This window comes from Scheffersomyces amazonensis, assembly GCF_036850825.1.
Source record: "Scheffersomyces amazonensis strain UFMG-HMD-26.3 chromosome Unknown RJT21scaffold_4, whole genome shotgun sequence".
Classification (NCBI taxonomy): domain Eukaryota; kingdom Fungi; phylum Ascomycota; class Pichiomycetes; order Serinales; family Debaryomycetaceae; genus Scheffersomyces; species Scheffersomyces amazonensis.
This window is the reverse complement of record NW_027042744.1, coordinates 719610-735856: the sequence shown is the minus strand read 5'-3', so window position 1 is coordinate 735856 and position 16247 is coordinate 719610. Positions and strand designations below refer to the sequence as shown.

At 38.6% G+C, this 16247-nt stretch overlaps 10 protein-coding genes across 10 annotated transcripts; 4 read left to right on the top strand and 6 right to left on the bottom strand. All coding sequences in view use genetic code 12, as the record gives it.

The window, feature by feature from the left end:
• Nucleotides 1-110: 110 nt before the first annotated feature.
• RJT21DRAFT_121135 (uncharacterized protein) lies at nucleotides 111-1074 on the top strand. Its single transcript, XM_064881987.1, has 2 exons — nucleotides 111-202; nucleotides 276-1074. The coding sequence occupies exons 1-2, from the start codon at nucleotides 167-169 to the stop codon at nucleotides 960-962; spliced, it is 723 nt and encodes a 240-aa protein (XP_064737839.1). The 5' UTR covers nucleotides 111-166; the 3' UTR covers nucleotides 963-1074.
• An 18-nt stretch (nucleotides 1075-1092) lies between these two features.
• Nucleotides 1093-1428, bottom strand: RJT21DRAFT_114667 (uncharacterized protein; the record flags this gene model as incomplete). The annotated part of the gene is made up of 1 exon (XM_064880262.1): nucleotides 1093-1428. One exon carries the CDS (start codon nucleotides 1426-1428, stop codon nucleotides 1093-1095), a length of 336 nt encoding a protein of 111 aa, XP_064737838.1.
• A 181-nt stretch (nucleotides 1429-1609) lies between these two features.
• On the top strand, nucleotides 1610-3640 carry GGA2 (phosphatidylinositol 4-phosphate-binding protein). Its single transcript, XM_064884502.1, has one exon. It carries the CDS (start codon nucleotides 1767-1769, stop codon nucleotides 3537-3539), a length of 1773 nt encoding a protein of 590 aa, XP_064737837.1. The 5' UTR covers nucleotides 1610-1766; the 3' UTR covers nucleotides 3540-3640.
• A 32-nt stretch (nucleotides 3641-3672) lies between these two features.
• RJT21DRAFT_121133 (uncharacterized protein) lies at nucleotides 3673-4632 on the bottom strand. Its single transcript, XM_064881986.1, has one exon. It carries the CDS (start codon nucleotides 4575-4577, stop codon nucleotides 3741-3743), a length of 837 nt encoding a protein of 278 aa, XP_064737836.1. The 5' UTR covers nucleotides 4578-4632; the 3' UTR covers nucleotides 3673-3740.
• SPC19 (Spc19p) lies at nucleotides 4633-5580 on the bottom strand. Its single transcript, XM_064881985.1, has one exon. It carries the CDS (start codon nucleotides 5403-5405, stop codon nucleotides 4878-4880), a length of 528 nt encoding a protein of 175 aa, XP_064737835.1. The 5' UTR covers nucleotides 5406-5580; the 3' UTR covers nucleotides 4633-4877.
• Nucleotides 5570-7826, top strand: RJT21DRAFT_42023 (uncharacterized protein). The gene has a single exon (XM_064884503.1). It carries the CDS (start codon nucleotides 5638-5640, stop codon nucleotides 7753-7755), a length of 2118 nt encoding a protein of 705 aa, XP_064737834.1. The 5' UTR covers nucleotides 5570-5637; the 3' UTR covers nucleotides 7756-7826.
• A 1-nt stretch (nucleotide 7827) lies between these two features.
• On the top strand, nucleotides 7828-8659 carry RJT21DRAFT_42024 (uncharacterized protein). The gene has a single exon (XM_064884504.1). It carries the CDS (start codon nucleotides 7940-7942, stop codon nucleotides 8594-8596), a length of 657 nt encoding a protein of 218 aa, XP_064737833.1. The 5' UTR covers nucleotides 7828-7939; the 3' UTR covers nucleotides 8597-8659.
• RJT21DRAFT_121130 (succinate dehydrogenase membrane anchor subunit) lies at nucleotides 8620-9234 on the bottom strand. Its single transcript, XM_064881984.1, has one exon. The coding sequence runs from the start codon at nucleotides 9188-9190 to the stop codon at nucleotides 8723-8725; it is 468 nt and encodes a 155-aa protein (XP_064737832.1). The 5' UTR covers nucleotides 9191-9234; the 3' UTR covers nucleotides 8620-8722.
• A 102-nt stretch (nucleotides 9235-9336) lies between these two features.
• Nucleotides 9337-12036, bottom strand: RJT21DRAFT_121129 (isoleucine--tRNA ligase). Its single transcript, XM_064881983.1, has one exon. It carries the CDS (start codon nucleotides 11921-11923, stop codon nucleotides 9416-9418), a length of 2508 nt encoding a protein of 835 aa, XP_064737831.1. The 5' UTR covers nucleotides 11924-12036; the 3' UTR covers nucleotides 9337-9415.
• A 594-nt stretch (nucleotides 12037-12630) lies between these two features.
• CIT1 (citrate (Si)-synthase) lies at nucleotides 12631-14924 on the bottom strand. Its single transcript, XM_064881982.1, has 2 exons — nucleotides 14603-14924; nucleotides 12631-14063 (listed from the first exon to the last, which is right to left on the bottom strand). Exons 1-2 carry the CDS (start codon nucleotides 14768-14770, stop codon nucleotides 12831-12833), a joined length of 1401 nt encoding a protein of 466 aa, XP_064737830.1. The 5' UTR covers nucleotides 14771-14924; the 3' UTR covers nucleotides 12631-12830.
• Between the last annotated feature and the right edge of the window lie 1323 nt (nucleotides 14925-16247).

The following is a 16247-nucleotide window of genomic DNA, read 5'->3' as shown; positions in this document are numbered from 1 at the left end:
TTGTTCTGTTGCGCAGCAGCCCACTGTTCTTGAATGTTTACAAAACCCGGCATGGAATTTCATGATGAGCTGAGGGTTGCTGTCACTAAATGTAGAATTCTTTTCTAAATAGTTTTGTTTAATTTATCTTAGTTTAATTACTGACCATTAGTTTGTATAAGATATCATGTCGCAATTACTTTATAAATATTTCTTGAAAAAGGTATGTTACACCTCTGTTACCACTATAAACTTTGCTTACTAGGGGACTTTTCTAACATTAATAATCTATGTAGACCCAATTAGACCACATTGCCACAGCAGGTCCCGAAGATGACCCATACTTCGAGACTATTCCTGATAATGAATTACATTTTTATCAAAGAAAGGGAGCCAAGAGAAGAAGAAAGCTTCCAGATTTCATTCCCGAGAATGACTTAAGGGTATTAGAGAGTGTCAAGAAGCAAGCCTATCGTCTTGACCTTCAATTGAGTTTATGTGGTTACAGATTAGGCTGGTCTGGTATCATTGGGATATTTCCATGGGTAGGAGATGTCATAACTTTGTTTCTTGCCTTGAATATCTTAGACACAGCTCGAGCAATTGAAGGAGGTTTACCCCCACTTTTGGAACTGAGAATGTACTTCAATATCGCATTGGATTTTGGGATTGGTTTAATCCCATTTGTGGGGGATGTGGTTAATATCTTATATAAGTGCAATTCCAGAAACTTTGTATTGTTGGAGCAGCATTTGGTTAAAAAGTATGGCCATGCTGCTGCTGCCGTACCTGCTACGACTGGGACCACAGAAGTCAAACATTCCGCAACCTCTGCAAGCCTTACTTCACCAGCAGCAGCACACACTGCTCACGCCACTCACGCTGCTGAGGAAGGTTACCCTAATGAGAAGGTTCACACTAATGAGAAAGTTCCTCCTGTTCACCCTGTTCCTCCTGTCACGGCGAGTGTCGACAAAACTTAGACACCTAAGACTTGACTTTTGATTATTGTTCTGTATTTAACTATGTACATTAAGACTTTATTACTTCATTATTTTACTGTTTAACTAACGCTCTACTTAACTAATACATGATTGTTCTATAATTTAACTTTCATTCGAGCTCATCAAACCCTCGTTCCAATGCATCTATCCGATTCTTGAAATCTCCGATAAACATACGTAATTGGTCGAGCTTAAGGAAGTCCAATTCCAATTGGTTACATTGCTCAAGCAATCGGTCCACTTCCTGCAATTGACCTGGCAAGTCCAATTGGTCCTCAAAATAGTTTATTTCAATGAGGGACTGTTTGTGACGGATTGTCTCATATGTGTCATCGGCCAAGTTTGCGATATGATCATTAATTTTGTATATTAAGTAGTCATAACTAAGGGCCAATTGTTTGATCTCTAGTGGATCAGGATCAGGATCAGTATCTGCGGTAGACATTGGCACCAGTTGTGAGTCCACCATGGCTCCGTACTACTTTCACTAGTCCAAAGTTTAATCGTACTCGCTAATACTCTCACAAACCACTCTACCTTCAATTCTCACTAATCACTCGCTAAATACTCTCACTATTTCTCACTAACTCTCGCTGGCTTCCCTATTGCCCCTATCGTCACACTTGCCGCGCAAAATAAAATACCCAGGGAGAAAAACGACACTCCCACTGGATAACCTCCACCAGGTCCAGCAACCCATAGTCAGCAATTGCATTATAAAGAGTGACAACACAACCAGCACTACCACCAAAATCCACTACCGCTACCCCCGTCACCAACATCATGTCGTTGTCCAGTTCCAGTTCCTATTCACTTTCGAATATAAACCCCAAACTCTTAAGACGAATTTACCGAGCCTGTCGTCCTACCAACAATGAACCCAATTTAGCCTTAAATCTTGAAATTTGTGATTATGTTAATGCTAAACAAGGGTCCACTCCACGTGATGCTGCTATAGCTGTTGTAAAACTCATTAGTCAAAGGGATCCTCAAACTTCTGAATTGGCAATTGCCCTTTTAGACAATTTAGTTAAGAATTGTGGATATCCATTCCATCTCCAGATATCTCGTAAGGAATTCCTTAATGAATTAGTAAAACGATTTCCAGAAAGACCACCATTACGTTATTCTCGAGTACAAAGATTAATTCTTGCACAAATTGAAGAATGGTATCAGACCATCTGTAAGACTTCAAAGTATAAGGATGATTTCGGATATATTAAGGATATGCATCGGTTATTGGGTCATAAAGGTTATATATTCCCCGAAGTTAAAGTTGAAGATGCTGCAGTATTGAATCCCTCGGATACTTTGAAGTCATTAGAAGATTTACAGAAGGAGGAAGCCATTGTTCACAGTGCTAAATTACAAGAATTAATTAGAAGAGGAAAGCCGCAAGATTTACAAGAAGCTAATAAATTAATGAAGATTATGGCTGGATTCAAGGATGATAATGTTCAAGAAAATAAGAAACAAGTAACTGATGATATTGCTCGATTAAAGAGGAAAGTGGAAATCTTGGCTGAGATGTTGAATACTATCCAAAACTCTGGAGGTAAAATTGATGATTCTAATGAAGCCATTATTGATTTATACTCATCAGTTAAAAGTTCTCAACCAATTGTCACTAAAATTATTGAAGAAGAACATGATGATGAAGGTAAAGTTCAAGAATTATTAGGATTAAATGATAATATTAATTCTGTAGTTACTAAATTCCAATTGTTTAAAGGTGGGAAAGTGGATGAAGCATCTAAGATTTCTGTTTCTGGTGGTGCAGCTGCCAGTAAAGCAGCAGCTGAATTAAATTTGATTGATTTTGATGATGATGATGTAGGAACAAATCAAGCTGATGATCAAGGTTATAATGATTTATTGAGTGATTTAGCCAATTTAGCCTTTACACCAGCTCCTGCTAGTGGTACGGCATCCAGTACTGGTGGATCTAGCAATAGTAATGATCTTCTTAATATCTTTGGATCAGGTGGTTCAATTGCTTTAGGTGGAAACAACTCTATACCAAGCCATAGTGCTTCTACCACACCTTTACAACAACCTAAACCAACCACTAATAGTTCTAGTAACGACTTTGATTTGTTAGGTAGTGCCGGATTAAACTCACCATCTCCCCAATTACAATCAAACACTTCATTAGATCCATTCGGATTAAACTTCCCCAGTTCAACTCCTAGCCAAATCCAGGCTAGTGCTCCTAAATCCAATCTCTTGATTAACCAATCCAATAATCTTAAGATTGAGATTGGAGTGCTTCCCAACTCCACCAGCCAATTGTTTAAAGGTAAAGTCCTTTTGAGTAACCCCTCAGCTTCCACTTTGAATCAGTTGAAGTTCCTTATTGCAGTTCCTAAATCCTGCAAGCTCGAATTGAAACCTCAAACTAGCGAGACATTATTTGGCTTTGCCAACAATGGAATTTCCCAAGACTTTACTATTGAAAACCCACAGAGTAAACAATTAAAGATCAAGTGGAAAGTGGAATATGCAGTTGGTGGAGCTAAGTCAGAAGAGACTGGGGTCAGCATCCTTAATGAATAGATAGTCTTTCTCTCTTTCTCTCTTTCTTACTTTGTTACTTTCTTCTTTGTTTCTTTGTTTCCTTGTTTCTATATCTCTTTCTTTTTATTTGTTCGTCAGTTTATGTATAAGTCCAAGCTTAGATTCTACCAGTAGTCCAATAAAATATGTGTAATAACAATCAATAAATACGCATTATAACTAACTATAAATATACCTACCCTACAAGTTGCCCGCAATCTTTGGCTTAACCAATGTATCATCAACGATGAATATGAATCCATTATCCACCTGTTTGACTGATTGTACTGCAATCCAGCCTGTAGATTTATTCTTATGTTTATGAATGACTTCTACGGCAAACTTTTGTGTGGTTTCATCTTGTTTAATCTTCAATAAGTCTCCATTTACCAACTTAGTCTCTATAAGTTTATCCTCCTTATTGATGGACAAATTCTGTTCAAAGTTGGTAACTATATGGTTATTGAGGAAGGATTCAATGTTCTGACTTAAGATTCGTTCTACTGTCTCATCATCCATCTTATCTGTGATTGGATTAGGAAATTCCCATGGCTTTAATCCTGATAATTTACCGGCTATAGCTTCATTAGTTGGAGCTACAATAATCATCGTCTCATTAGTTAACTCTGTCTTAATGGATAACTTCTCATTATCTCTAATGTAACCAGACATAATGGAAATGGCTTGAATCTGTGGCAAGAGCGACTGTAAGACATTCAGTTTCGAGTCGTCTTCATCAATAATAAATCGAAACTGGTCTTCGCCGCGCTTGTCATACGATTCTACCTCATGTCTGACTGCATCCTGAAGTTTTGTTAAGTCCACCGAATATTTCGCATCTCTTTTGGAGAATCCCGCATCTTCCACTTCAGCTTCAATAGCACTCTTGAATTCATTCAAGTCTACAATATTTTTAGCATCTCTCTTGTGTACTGCTTCATTTTGGAAGGCAGCATTAATCGCATTTAAGTCTACGACATTTTTGGCAGCAGCCATGGCCACTAAGAAAACATACGTTATCACTTTAGTCGTGTGCATGTTTGTGTATTTGGTGTTTCTTGGTTGTTGGTTGTCTGAAAGATTGTGATTGATAACAGCTAACTTGTAGATGATTGCTGATGCACTGATGTTTCATGATGGTTTTCACTGACCGAAATTAGGATGGGTTCAACCCGCATATGTATTGCCTAATACGGAAGGTGGTTTTCATCCTTTTTTACAGGTTAGACTCCCCTACTTGAGTCACTGTACCACAACTACACCTACAATTACACCTACATTAAAAACTACATCAGCCGAACAAAACTGTCATTATCATAACAAACTTCTATTACTATACTATACACCCAAATTGTCAGGATGTGGTAACGATGGCGTCACACTTAATCGCGACTTTTTATCCTGAAGATTCAACCTCGACAAACTATACTTCAATCTCTCCTTCTTATTGCGTAAGAACTTTAGTCTTGACAATTTAGTACTATCTACTTTACTGATTTTATCTAACGGGATATTGGTGGATGTGTTGGTGTTGGAGGAGGAAGTGCTTCCACTCAATCGTACAGCTTGAAGATCATACTTATTCTGTAAATTCACCTTTCTCTTATTGAGCTTCACAAGTTCTCGATCAATAGTACTCAATAACAGACTCAATTGTGGCTCTATTTGGCCCTTGAAGTTGACTTTTGCATTCTTCAAATCGGACTCGGGAATGAGTCCAAACACTCGTTTGGTTAAGAGGACCTTCTTAGTGCGCAGCACATCTTTGGTACTATCGTACAACACCTTGTACGAGTCGTCTAGAAGCCGCACTGACTCTCGCAATGAGCTGAGACAGTTACCGAGTGAGTTGTAGGGAGCTGCCATAGTGAAGTCTGTTTATATGTAGTAGTAGTAATAGTAATAACAGTAATATTGATAATGTAGGTAGTGTTATGTAAACAAAAGTAATGCAGTACGCGCACGACCGACCCAAAACAGCTGCCGAAAGTCAGGTGCGAAATCGGGCCAGACAGACCAGAGTACTGCTACTAGAACCTTAACGAGGGTTCTATCGTCAAGTGTCAGTACAGTGGGAACGTAAAGGACCCGTACCGCCATGGCCGACATTCCACTCCATCTCGATGTCGCTGATTCGTCTTCAATCCTGCCCTTTCCCCTAAGTGGAGATACTGATAGTAATAGTAATAGTAGTAATAGTAATAGTACTAACACTAGTAGTAGTAACACTAGTGGTAATGGTAATTCTATTGGTGGTAGTACTAGTAGTAATATTACCGGTAAGAATACAGTTATAATGGGCAATCGGAAACGTTCTAATTCACAATCGCAAGTGGTAGCCAATGCTACTCCAACTCCTGTTAATGTCAATGTTAATGGATCTTCTGCTACGACTACATATATTCTCCCTCCTGGTCATCGTCAACATACTTTACAACCTAAGAAAAGGAATCCTGTACAATACTATGTTACATTGATTCCACTCAATGATACATTTATAAAGAAACATTTACCTGTTAGTACGTTTCCTGAAACTACAAAATTAGGGAGACCAACTGGTACTAAACATAAACCAGATGTAACTAATGGATATTTTGAATCTCGAGTTCTAAGTAGAAATCATGCCCAAATATTCATTGATCCCAGTAATGGCAAACTTATGCTTCAGGACTTACATTCGTCTAATGGTACATATGTTAATGATGTCAAATTAGGTGATGAACCAGTAGAAATCAATGTGGGAGATATAGTATGTTTAGGATTTAATGTTCAAACTGAATCCACCCATAAACAGATTAGTCTTAAGATTGAAAATATTAGTGTAATTCCTAATGCTTCACCTTCCAATTCATCATCAGACTCATCATTCAATTTCTCACTTTTGAAAGAAGACTCAAGCATAGAATTCAAACACTTGAGCTTTATTGAAGACATATACAGACAAATTAAAGCTCAGGAATCTCAACCAAATTCCACTACAAAAGCACAAAAGAATATTGAAGAAGTTACATTTGATAATGCTTTATTTGGAGATATAAATCCTACGTTTGAAGATAATTTATTGGGGTTATATTCAAGTGCCAATTCTGGTATTTTCAACAATTCTCAAATCACTAATTCCAATACCTTTGAAAGCATTATCAACCTCTTAGTAATCAACTTATCGAAAATCAAGCAACAGAACAATAATTTAAATTCCATAAGTCAGTTCTTAACCAACTATCAAGAAAATGTAAATTCCATTAATTCAAAGTATCTAGATAAGCAATTCAAATTAAAGACTGCAACTATTACTAGTGATTTAAAGGCCGAAAGAGCTACCAATGCTAAGCTATATGAAGAGATTGTATCACTTGAGAAACAATCCAGTAAACTCGAAGAAACATTGAATCAGATGTTAAAATCATCCGTACAAGAACGTGATGAACTAACGAGTAAATATGATATACTAAAGGATAAATATGATGCTTTACAGGTTCAATTAGAAACAGAAAGGAAATCGAATAAAGTATCTCGAAGTTCATCTCGAAGAGATTTCTCTGAATTTAAGGATGCATCGACAGAATTAATCCTAGAAGAATTCCCGACTACCGATCATACCAGTTCCAATTCGGAATTACTATCACCGAGTGATATATCTAATGGTAATGGTAATAGTGTGGATAGTCATTTCCACCCAGAAGAAATCTCATTGCATCGGAATGGAGATGATTCTAATGGAGGCAGTAATGCATTAATGACTCCCACTACCCCTCATCACAATCAAGATAATGATAATGAAATTAACGAAATTATTCATAATTCTGCAGCAAATATAGTGCCTGACGGTAATAATCAGTTTCCTCAAATACGTCGTCGTAATGATAATGTAGAGCTAACACCACCAATCTCCGACGACGAAGACATTGTTCATCACGATATAATAACACCCGAAGAATTAGAGGAATTAGAAGAAATAGGTAATGACAGTGAACTCAATGGTATTTCGGAAGAAGAGCGACATTCATCGATATCCACAATCAAAGCCATATTTCATACTGAAGAATCTGAAGCTCCAGAGGCATCAGAGGTACCCGATAATTCTGATTCTCCAGTAACTACACAATTACACAGATCCATCGACCCGCAGTACACAGTACCCATAACAATTGCTTGTATTTCAGTGCTTGTGCTAGCCTACTGGTTGAAGTCGTTAGATATGAACGCTGTTAGTTAGTAAGTAAGTATAGTTAAGTATAGTAAGCATGGCTCCATGCCGCAGTAATAAAGTGTACACAGTGCCTGTTTAAGTAAGTCGTAAGTGGTGATAGTTTTGCACCCATGCCGCAGCAGCCCACTACATAACTAAAGTCAACTTGAGCAACCCCAACTTTACCCCATTACCACCACACAACTTAAGCATGACACTCACCAGCGTAGAACAACTTGTGGAATTGTTAGCAGACAGCCACACTTACAGCTATGTGGAATTTCTAGGGCCAGAAACGGGGGATAATTCGCCCATTGGCAACACTATAGAGTTGTTCTGTTTCGGTAATTACCAGCAGTACTTAACATACAGGGATCAGTACATTGAATTACCACTACAGTGTGAGATTAAATTAGTCAAGTTGAGTGTGATAGCGTTGTTCAATGATTTGGATGGGTCCAGTACTGGAATCCCCGTGTCGGATATACTATCACACCCTCAATATGGTATAGGCTCCGGGTTACAGGCCATTGGGATAGGATTTGAAGAATTTATAATGGATATGATAGATGATGGGTTGGTAGAGGCTCAGATAGATGATACTGATTTGGTTCTGCTTCGGTCTGTACAGTTACGAGATGCCTATAGTAGTGATATGTATGAATTAAGAGTACTTGATGAACATGGAGATATCCCTACTCGGTCTGTAAAGTATGCTATAGAGAATATTCGGGATTGGTATACTAACAAGTTAATACCACTACAGAAGCAATTGAGTACTACAAAGAGTACTGGCGATAGTCCCCAATTGGTGGGAGATAACAAGGAGAATACTCGCAAGAGAAAGACTCCTGATCATATAACATAACATAACGTAACGTAACATAACAACCTGTATTATTGTATGTAGGAGAGTAGTAGCTACTTAATAGTGAATAAATAAATATAATAAACTCATGCAGATATGGAATAGACACACACAGAAGCCTATCGTCTAAGCATTCCAGGTCTTCTTGATTATACCGGTTACACCACCATCTTCCGAGGTTTCAATCTTATATAATCCGTAACCAGCTACACCAGTACCAAAAATCAATAAGTAGTTAGCATAATTATGGTAAGATCCATATACTCTCTTAGGAATATAATCAGTAATACATGATTGAAATCCAGTATAACAATGATATAATAATATAGTCAGTAATGTAGAATCTAAAATAGTAGAAGTTCCACCTACTAAAGGAGCCAAAGTTAAAGGAGCTAAAGCAAATGCAGCAATTCTTTCAGAAGTCCAATGATAAGAACCTTCAGCCTTATGAGGTTTAGGAGGAACATAAGCATCATTAACTGTACCAACAATATAACCAGGAGGTTGAGGAATGGTCTTTATACCACGAATTAAAAGGGCAGCACCGGATCTGGATGCTCCAGTAAGAGTAGGACGGGTGACTAAGGAGATCATTACTTGTTCACTACAAATGGTGGAGATACAGTATAGTTGAGCTTAGTGAGTTTGTGAATTTATTGCTGGGGGGGGGGGACCCCGGACTTTGGTTGGTAAGCGCGGAATGTGATTGGCTGGACCGGGCGTGCTGCCTCAAGTCACGTGCTTTTATATTATATGTACAGGTACTATTACTATGACTATTACTATACAGGATAAAATGACTATATACAGGACTACACACTAACTATGTACAGTAGAGTGACATTTACGACAGAGTTCCTCCGGTTGTGGAGCTGTATGTTTCCAGCAACGCGGGCATTTGAAGTAGGAAGAGGCACGGATCGTTATGGTAAGTGGTTGTTCATCAATGACGATGGTAGAGGTGGATTTCACAGTCGGTTGTATGGCAGAACCACCTGATGGGGTAGTGTCCACATCAACCCCCGATACCAACAAGTAATCATCCAAATACAGCACATGACTTTGTAACAATGTATAGAGACTACTGTTGTGGTCTGTCGCTAAAGTTATCTCTAATTCAAGTTTGTTTTTGTAGAGATTCTGAGCCCTTAGTGTGTCCAATTGCTTATTGACATGGTCTCTCACCTTCCATAGCACATCGAACTCAGCTTCAATAGATTCATTGAGGAACTGAGCCGGTAATTGGTAGAAGGAGTTCCAGGGCATCATAAAGGGAGATGACTCTGGAGTTCCAAACAAGCGCTGGTATTCATACCACACCTCTTGAGTGAGTAATGGCTGAATAGGTGCAAGGATTCCAATATAAGTTCTAAGGATATGTGTCAACACTGTTTGAATAGACCGTCTTCGGATTGAATGCTTACTATCGGTATAGAGACAATCCTTAGACACATCGAAGTAGATGGCACTGAGAAGTCCATTCATATGGAAGTTGACTTCATTAACCACTCGGGAGAAGTTGTGACTCTTGTAGTGATCTACACAGCTGCTTTGGAGTCGATAAAGTGTCGATAAACAGTACTTATCCAATGGACTTAACTGACCATATTCCACCATATGATCCAGAGTAAACTCATTCAAATTCCCCAACATATACTTAAACGTAACTCTCAATTTCTTGACATTCTCAAATACTCGGCTCAAGATCTCCGGTCCCGCATTGACATCTACTGTATAGTTGGAAGAAGCTACCCAGAGCCGTAACCCATCGGTCCCCAATGCCGGAAGTAAAGGTTTACCTCCTCCTTCAATAGCATGCTGGGGAGAGATCACATTACCCAATGACTTAGACATCTTCATATTCTTACTATCAAGGGTAAACCCATGCGTAATGATAGTTTCAAACGGAGCTACGGCCTTAAAGTCGGCACCATTGGTTCCGGAGGCTATGATCTTATTTAAGAGCGACGACTGGAACCAGCCTCGGTGTTGGTCACTGCCTTCTAAGTATACATTGGCCAATGGCTGGGATGATTTAAAGTCTGTCTGATCACTGAGGGTTGTCCAAGATGTTCCCGAGTCAAACCATACATCCATAGTATCTTGTCCCTTACGGTATAAGTGAGCCGAAGACTCAAATGATGGTGGTAACCAACGGGTTATATGTTCCGGTTCTGCTACAAACCATTCATCGGTTCCATATTCCGATATGCGGTCGATTATATACCGAACAACTTCCATATCAGCTAATGGTTCATCAGTATCTTTATGATATACTATAGGAAGTGGAACTCCCCAACTTCTCTGTCGGGAGATACACCATTCATTCCGATTACGAATGAATGACGGAAGTCTATTCCGACCAGACTCCGGCCAGAACTGAACCTTTTCCAATGCATCTATAGCTACTTGCTTAATCTTCTCAACATTGACAAACCACTGCGGCGTAGCCCGTTGTATCACGGGAGTCTTGGACCGCCAGTCATACGGATATGAGTGTACAAAGTTCCGATCGATCGAATAGATCATATCTGATTGGTTTAAGAGGTCTAGACACTGAGTGATGGTTGAGGTTTCGGTGACTTTGAGGTTGATGAGGGAATGGAAACCAGCGGGAAGGTGATCTGCAATGTACCGGCCTTGTCCATTGACTGAGGAACTGATGGATAAGCCATGGGATTTGGCTATGAGGTAATCATCACCTCCATGAGCAGGAGCCGTATGCACAAGTCCTGTTCCGGCACTGGATACCACGTGATCTCCATGAAGAACCGGATGTTCTATTCTGTCATTGGCAGCTGGATTGATATACCTCAATCCGACAAGTTCAGTTCCACTAAGCTTAATGTCCACTTGTGTGTAGTTGGTGTTGAGACGGAGAACTTCTTCCGCTAATGGCTGTGCCACCACAAGCCATTCTCCACTATCGGAAGCAATTACCGTATATTCAAGCAGCTCGTTTACACACACGGCCTTATTGGCTGGAATAGTCCATGGCGTAGATGTCCATATTAATAACTTTAAGTTGGTATGTTGGGGGAGACGCGCTACCAAGTGCGAAGGAACATTAACTAATGGGAACTTAACATAGATAGCCGTAGATTTATGCTGGGAGTTATATTCCAACTCAGCTTCGGCAAGAGCGGTTTGAGTTTCACATCCCCACCATACAGGCTTCAATTGTCGGGAAAGAAGGCCGTTTTCCATGAGTTTCTCAAAGATCCGGAGCTGGTTGACTTCGTAATCATGGGCCATGGTGATGTAGGGGTCGTTGAAATCGGCCATAATCCCGAACTGAGTAAATTGCTGCTTTTGGTTGTCGATCATAGTGGTGGCTAAACGTCTACAGGCAGCTCTGATCTCGACGGCGGAAAGCGTTTCCGAAACAATCGGGACATCTTCCTCTTCCTCTTTCTTGTTCTTCTTGTTCTTCTTCTTCTTCTTTTGAGTAATGGCCTTGATTTCATTCTCAAGATTAGTGGCCTTCATCTCAATAGGCAACCCGTGACAATCCCAGCCTGGTCGGTACTTTATGAGGGCCTGGTTGTGGATTAATTGGAATCTGTTAATGATGTCTTTAAGGATCTTGTTGAGAGCATGGCCAAGATGTAAATCCCCATTAGCGTACGGAGGACCATCATGGAGTACAAACGGCTTTCTGTTACTATCATTGAAGTGGTGTGATTGCCACTGGTACAAGTCCTGACTCGAAGTCTTGATGAGGTGATCTCTGTCATTACCCTTCGGGATTTTGGGTCCGAACGCTGTTTTCGGGAGATGTAGTGTGTTGGTAAAGTTGGGAGCTGTAGAGGCACGTAGGCGTGATACGGACAAGTATCTCCGTACGTTTACCGTTAGCATTGGTTGGTATGGTGGAGTTTGTAGAGAAGTTGTAGTGGAGTAGTGTTGATAGTGAAATTTTTCAGCGGTATTACTAGCCGGCGAGCACACAAAAAAATCGGGACAGTGAGCATACGGGATGTATGTATTATGAATGGTCAGACAGACAGACAGACAGACTTTACATAAAAGACATATACTAATAATAATATCAGACATAATATAAATAAATAGACATATATAAACAGACATAATGTATAAATAAATATAGACATATATAGACCATAGACTATATAGACAAAGTATAGACCCCATAAAACTAATACTATAGGCATATAGATCTATACACTATAGATATAGGCTAGGTAGTATAAAAAGGCCAGTACAGTCACATCTAGTTCTTGGCAATAGACTTGACTAATTCAATGTACTTTTCAGTAGAGAATGACTTTGGTCTTTCAATTGGTAAACCAACACCTCTATCGAGAATTAATTGTGGTAAGACACCAAAGGCTCTTGAAACACCGAAAAGAACAGTATAGAAAGATTCTTCAGTTAATCCGTAGTATTGTAATAAAACACCGGAATGGGAGTCCACATTTGGCCATGGGTTCTTGGTCTTACCATGCTTGGTAAGAACACCTGGAGCAACTTCATAAATGTTGGAAACCAACTTGAATAATTCATAGTCTGGCATGTGCTTAAGAGCAAATTCTCTTTGAGCAGTATATCTTGGATCAGTCTTTCTTAAAACGGCATGACCATAACCTGGAACAACTCTACCGGCATTAAGAGTTTCCCACAAGTATTTTTCAATGTTTTCCTTAGAATAATCACCATGTAATTCTTCTCTTAATTTGAATAACCATTCTAATACTTCTTGATTGGCTCTACCATGTAATGGACCAGCCAAACCATTCAAACCAGCAGCTAAAGATAAGAATGGAGATGATAAGGCAGAACCAACTAAATGGGTGGTATGAGCTGAAACATTACCACCTTCATGATCAGAATGAATGGTCAAGTATAATCTAAGTAATTCAGTGAATTCAGAGTTACCACTGAAACCTAATAAATTAGCCAAGTTAGCACCATAATCTAATTTAGGATCAATTTCAGCTGGTAATTTACCATCATGGAAAACATTTCTGTAAATTCTAGCAGCAATGTTTGGTAATTTAGCTAATAATTCAATAGAATCTTCATAAGTGTATTTCCAGTATTCAGACTTGTTAACACCCTTAGCATAAGCCTTAGCAAATTGAGATTCAGATTCTAAAGCAGTAACAGCAATAGAGAATTGAGCCATTGGATGTAAATGAGATGGAGATCTGTCAATTAATTCTTCAACATGCTTTGGTAAAGCAGATCTAGCAGCCAATTCTTCAGATAAAGCTCTGGTTTGAGCTTCAGATGGAACTTCTCCAGTTAATAATAACCAGAATAAAGCTTCTGGTAATGGTTCTTCACCACCTGGAGCCTTTGGTAATTCTTTTTGAATGTCTGGAATGGTTCTACCTCTGAATCTAATTCCTTCAATTGGATCCAAAACGGAACCTTCCCAGACTAAACCTTTAATACCTCTCATACCACCATAGGCTTGTTCTAAGAGAACTTCACCAATAACCTGAAAGAATTGAGTTAGTATTACTTACTTACTTACTTACAATATTTCAGACATTTCAGACAATTGTCTATTCAATACTTGAAAATCGGAATTCGGTACCGGTTGGAAATTATACATCGGAAATACTCATGTTTCACAGTCAAAAAAAAAGAACGAGCCATGGCCCCGAAAAATTTAATTTTAAATGTTTAAATTTTCACTGACTTTTCGGACATTTTTTTCCAGGTTCGGACTTTTTTCACGACTGCTATCTCGTGCATGCCGAGATGATGGAATTGCACAGGTCAATTAGGCATATGATATGCCACTGGTCCGACCAATCCACCTGGTCCACTTAGTCCACTTAATTGAATAAGACCAACGAGTACAATTGCCTTATTGAGCTTAATTAACCAAATAGACAATTACATCGTCTAACACTCTCAAATGTAGTTTTATCCGACTTTCGAAATATTGAACAACAAGCATAATTGAATTATATGAACAATTCAATTCTTACTGTCTTGCCTGGATTTACGAGTTAGTAAAAATATACATACGGTTTTACCATATTCCTTCTTTAATTGCTTGATTTCTTCAGCCTTTTGAGGTAAGATTTCTTCTAATCTAGCCTTCAAGGTTGGTTCGGCAGTAGCATAGGTTCTGGTTTGTAATAAAGTTCTTCTGGCAACGTTAGATGAACGTTGAATTGATTTTAAAGCTGACATGTTTAATAAGTTACCGACCAATTACGAAATTAAGTAAATAAATAATTCAAATAAAAGAAGGGTATTAAGAGGTCTTCAATAAAATTTGAGATGAAAAAACAGCAGGGGGATTGTTATTTATATATTTTCATATATTAATTCCTTTCGAACAAGTCCGTCGGTATCATAGATATGTCTGATCCATCCATCATTTAATATTTACCTCGAACAAAAAAAAAGTGTCTGAATTTACAGGTTACGTCTAATCCAATCACAACTTCCGAAAATGGTCACTATGCAGTGACCTCGGAATCTAACGGACCTTTGCATAGTTAAGCCAAATTACGTCGTGTGCGTGTACCAAGCCCAATTCTAGTTTATATCCATACATATCCTCGGACCTTAATATCCAGCCTCTACACTGTACACCTTATACCATAATAGAGTTCGTTTTAATTGCATATATACTTTTTTTCTACATTAATAAAATCACATTTATTGTACATATATAATTATATATATGCGTAACCCCGTACTCCATAATGATATTGGGATCCGACATTCAAAACCATTCTTTACTCTCTCCTTGCTCATCACTCAGTCATTGTAACAGAGTCTACACTCAGTAACACACTCACAAAATCCTGTATGGATAAAAAATAATATTAGCCGGATCCTCCAATTAAATATTGCACTTTCCCCAGATTTCGGAGTGAGAAAAAAACAGCGAAAAATTTCCAGTGGCTTTTTGCAGGTTAGACTCAGATGGACTGTTAGGCAGACAAAAAGTAAGTGAATAACTAATCAATATCACAGAGTACATGTATATTTGTACATTCGTACAAAGCTTTGTGTTCATTGTTAAGTAAATAATCCACTCTCACAAAGAATAAGTCTGGAGAAAGTCGTGTCGTTGGATTTTCTCGGATCACTAATAGTGCCAATTTCAATTGTCCTATTGTAATTTTATTAGTATGTACACTGTGGATAAATTTGCTTGTGCCGATGCGTGGTTTTCTGTAGACTGTGATATAATCTGTAAATATGGTTTGTTTCCATTATTGTTCTTTCTATTTGGTTCCGTTTAGTGCCAATGCCGCGTAGTTGACAAATGGTTTAATTCTTTTACTAACAACTTTAACAAACTAAACGGTACCCCAGAAAATTTGATCAGACAATTTTCTTTTTTTTTTAACTAAGGCCGTATCTCTTTCCTACGGCCAAGTCTTACCGTATACTTCCAGTTACAGATATATTTACAATTACAGTTTCAGTTTCCTTCTTTCTCGGTCCAGAATTATTTTTGTCTGTCGGATCAAAATAAGGTTTGTAGGGTTCACCAATCGTTCTGTGAGTTTTCTCGGAGTGGTCCCATAATTGAGCGTAAACTGTTTAATTCTTCCAGTGGGGCACCCCCACATTTGTGACTACTTCGAGTAATTCGGCTGATATTAAACTCCGAAGTCATACGAATATATCTTGCCATGCCTTTGTATGT